Consider the following 4115-nt stretch of genomic DNA (forward strand, 5'->3'; position numbering starts at 1 on the left):
GCCAATAATTAAAGTATTTTAAGTTGAATCATAACATCATCTCTCTAATATTTTTTAGAGGACTCTTGTCTCATGACACTACGTATATAGTGTTATAAATTATAGAATCTTTAGTTTATATATGTTGAAGATATATTAATGGACGGATGAATTGATGGTTATGGAAAGTCATTGATATCAATGCAAATATTTTTTCTTTTAAATGCTTTTAGTTTAGTTTATATTGTTTCTAGTTACTAGTTATTGTCTATCACTTGAGACATCAATTAAAAATAAATACACATAGACAAATAAATTATATAGAGGCGGACGTCGTGCATAAGATACTTTGGCTCAAACCTATAAATATATCAAAATAAACATTAAATATGTATAAATAATAAATTTATACGTAGTAAATCAAATAAGTTGTACTAAAAATCTAAAGTCGAACCCATAATATTCAAATTCTAAATTGTCTCGAAATTATTTAATCTACGTTATTGTATAGGGAACTTCTATTTAAGTTGGAGAAGAAAATAAAGAATGGTTCTTTCCTATCATGATAAAATGAGGTTAAGAAAATAGAAATTAAGCACCTAATTAAAGAGGTAATTCTTTTTTTTTCCTTCAGGAATCAACAGCATGTCCAAAAGCTCAGAGGTAAAAAAACACCTCTTCCGAACTGTATTATCTGGTTTCTTAAAAAAGTAAAATTACATAAATTCATTAGTGGAATCCCAAATATTTGGGATATCAAAGTTCAACATATTGCTGCAGTAGCTATCTCTCTCATCTTCAGTAGTTGTGCTGCTGCTGTTGTTATAGTAAGTTGAGTTTGAATTCAATGGCGTCGGACTTGATGAAGGCGTCGATAAATTAGACAAAACAGATTGGAAGCTGAAGTTGTTGCTATCGTTGGATTGAAATGTTGAAGCATCGGACGGTGGACGATCCCTGATGGAATCATCCAGCTCATGATAGTACCCATAATTTTGTACAGCAAAATAATCATCTGTTAAATTTAAAGGAACCCCATTGCTTTGCCACTCATTTACTTGGCAATTTTGTGAGCTAAAGTTTTCAAGTTTTGATGAGAATTGTTCCATATTTGGAGGTGGTTGCATGAGTTGAGCTTCACTTGAAAATGGAACACATGAAGTAGTGCATAAAGTGGTGCAAGTTGGAATATCTTGAATAGGGGTTTGAACTTGGCTAGTAATTTGGACCATTTGTGGCAATTGGTTTTGGACTTGGGGATTGCATATTTGATTTTCTTGAAGATTATTTGGCATTAAGAAGTTAGAGTTTTGGCGTTGGGAGGATAAAAGAGAAGTAGCTAATCTCAAAACTTCAGGATTTACCAAAGGTTGCACATGACCAAACAATCTTGAAAGATTCATTTGATGAGATGAATTGTAGAGTGAAGGGTTTAAAATGGAAGAAAGATCAAGAAGATCAAGGCGTGGACTATGAGTTACTGGATCAATTCCCATTCTCAAAAGCCTTTTTCTGATGTGAGTATTCCAATAGTTCTTGATTTCATTATCAGTTCTACCGGGCAAACGTGCAGCAATAGCAGACCACCTAAGGCCAAAGAAAAAAAAAGACACAAAGTTAGAATCAAACTCTAGGAACATGACAAAGACTTGGATATGTAGAATCTATAAATTCAAACAAGTCCAAATGTATAGAGAAAATGAGAAACTTTTATAGTAATAATTAAATTATGACAAAAAAGTACATACATCTTTTCAAAGATTTGATTAAATAAATAGACTTACTTGTTCCCTAAAACACTATGCAGTTGAATGATTGTCTCTTCTTCTTCAAAAGAGAACCTTCCCCTTTTAATATCTGGCCTTAGATAGTTTGTCCAACGAAGCCTGCAACTCTTTCCACACCTTTGAAGTCCTACACAATACCAAAACAATTATTAAAACTTAAAAAATACAACTTTTAATAATTAGTTGATGCATGAAACAAGTCTAAGAATGATATACTATATAAGAGAAGAAAAATACCAGCATTCTTTGGAAGTGTTCTCCAATTTCCATAGCCATACTTTTGAATGTAATCAATGAGCTTTTGATCTTCTTCAGGGGTCCATGGACCCTTTTTAAGTCCATTTTTATCACAACAGGGAGCTCTTCCCATGGCGAGTATTGTAGTAGTTTCACTTGGGCTTCTTTTAAAGTTTTTGTCTGCAAATTAATTAAAAAGAATAACAGAGAGAAAGGAGAGTAGTAATTATATTAAGTCTTGTGGGGAAGGAGAAATTAAGACACAAATATTGGTGGAGATCAAGTATAAGGGGAAGAGGTATATATATAGGGAGGATTAGAAAGCAAGAAAACAAAGGGAAGTCAAAGGAATTCGGTGGCCGTCCTCTGTTTATTACTATGGCAACGTGTCCCCTTCTCTTTTGAGATAAAGTGTGAATGCAACCATCTCTACAGCTTCCCCCTCTCTCCTCCCCCACCCCCAAAATAGTAAGGGTGTGCGTACGTGGGGTATCATAAATAAATTAAAAGTTTCACTTTAACTTTTATGCATGACTACATTTTTTTCTTTACATTATCAAATAAATCGAATTTGGTAGTAATATCGTAGACACGAGAATTACCTAACTATAACCGGTTAGTGTTCGTCGGTCGGTACGGTACGGTATTTAGATATTTTGATTTGATATTTTCGGTATTCGATTTCTTAAAATGCTATACAAATACCGTACCTAATTTAATTCGGTATGATTTGATTTTCTCCTTTCAGTTTCGGTTTATTCGGTTCGGTAACTTCGATTTATTCAGTTTGAATACTAGCAAATGCATAGAATCATAGACTATAATATTCTTAATTAAACTACTCAAAAGTACAAAACTAAAAACGTTTGTTGACAAAAGTTTTGTTCAAAACCAGCAAATATCAACCTAGAGAGAGAAAACTGCACATAAAAGAATAAATTTGATCACTAGAAATGTCTTCTTACCTGCTTAAAGTTAATTAATGAACTTAAAGAATAAAGAAAAGTAAAATTTTAGATTTTTTATATTTATGTTATAATTAATAATATATGTTTCATGTAATATAATATATATTTCGGTACGGTATCGGTATTTCGGTATTTCATTTTAAAATATCAAATACCATACCGAATACCATATTTTTTAAAAACTTAAACCAAATACCATACCGAATACCAAAATATCGAATACCAAATACCAAAATTTTCGGTTTCGGTACAGTAATTCAATATTTACCAAATTATGCACGGCCATCAACATATACACTAACACTGTAAAAATATATATATTATATTCTCAATATATGTAAGTTAAATACTGATATAATAACATCGCATGAACCATTTTTTAGGCAAATGGTGTGCATTGTTTTACTAAATATATTTTATTACAAAATTCAGAAAACATATATATTTCGAATTTATTAATGGTAATAAATATGTTTGCAACTGCTACCTGAAAAGTGCATCTATTTGCAATAGTTTCACCATTCTAAAATGGTACATTTAGAAGTTCTATGAAATATATCAGGTATATGTGATAAATCAAGAAGATATGGCGCAAGAACAGAAGGACCAACACTATTTAAGCATCACCACTAATGAGTGACGCAATATGGATAAATTTCATCTACCGTCATTACTAGAAATTCGCTAAAAATCGACCAAATATTTCCGCCCAACGTTGGTCGGTCAAAAAAAGCAACCAAAAACCGTCCAACTTGGATGAAAACTGGAAAAAAAAACTAAATACCGACCAACGTTGATCGGTAAATTGGTCAACGAATTGACCCAGCTGGTCAGACAAGAAAATTTTGGATTACCGACCAACGTTGGTCGGTAATCTGGACCCAATTTTTTAAATTTTAATAATTATTTTATTATTTAAAATATTTTATAATATTTAAGAATTTATATTTAAAATTACCGACCAACATTGGTCGGTTAATGTAGGGGAAGCATTTACCGACCAACTTTGGTTGGTAATTGTTATTTTTTGCAAAATAACCGACCAAATTTGGTCGGTTATTATGTCAACATTGATCAAACTTTCGAATTACTTTTATATTTACTTTGGTCGGTAAATGCAGGGGAAGCATTTACTGACCAACTT

The 4115-nt window shown here is 31.8% G+C and overlaps 1 protein-coding gene across 1 annotated transcript; it reads right to left on the reverse strand.

The window, feature by feature from the left end:
* Window positions 1–627: 627 nt before the first annotated feature.
* Window positions 628–2279, reverse strand: LOC107789489 (transcription factor MYB102-like). Its single transcript, XM_016611313.2, has 3 exons — window positions 2004–2279; window positions 1764–1893; window positions 628–1566 (listed from the first exon to the last, which is right to left on the reverse strand). The coding sequence occupies exons 1-3, from the start codon at window positions 2134–2136 to the stop codon at window positions 696–698; spliced, it is 1134 nt and encodes a 377-aa protein (XP_016466799.1). The 5' UTR covers window positions 2137–2279; the 3' UTR covers window positions 628–695.
* Window positions 2280–4115: the final 1836 nt, after the last annotated feature.

This window comes from Nicotiana tabacum, chromosome 17 (assembly GCF_000715075.1).
Source record: "Nicotiana tabacum cultivar K326 chromosome 17, ASM71507v2, whole genome shotgun sequence".
NCBI lineage: Eukaryota > Viridiplantae > Streptophyta > Magnoliopsida > Solanales > Solanaceae > Nicotiana > Nicotiana tabacum.

Excerpts from the sequence above, each read along its gene's own strand:
- LOC107789489 (XM_016611313.2), bottom strand. The coding sequence starts at position 2,136 with ATGGGAAGAGCTCCCTGTTGTGATAAAAATGGACTTAAAAAGGGTCCA. Across the intron at positions 1,894-2,003 it reads AACACTTCCAAAGAATGCTG|GACTTCAAAGGTGTGGAAAG; the intron begins GTATTTTTCTTC and ends GGTATTGTGTAG. Across the intron at positions 1,567-1,763 it reads CATAGTGTTTTAGGGAACAA|GTGGTCTGCTATTGCTGCAC; the intron begins GTAAGTCTATTT and ends CTTTGGCCTTAG.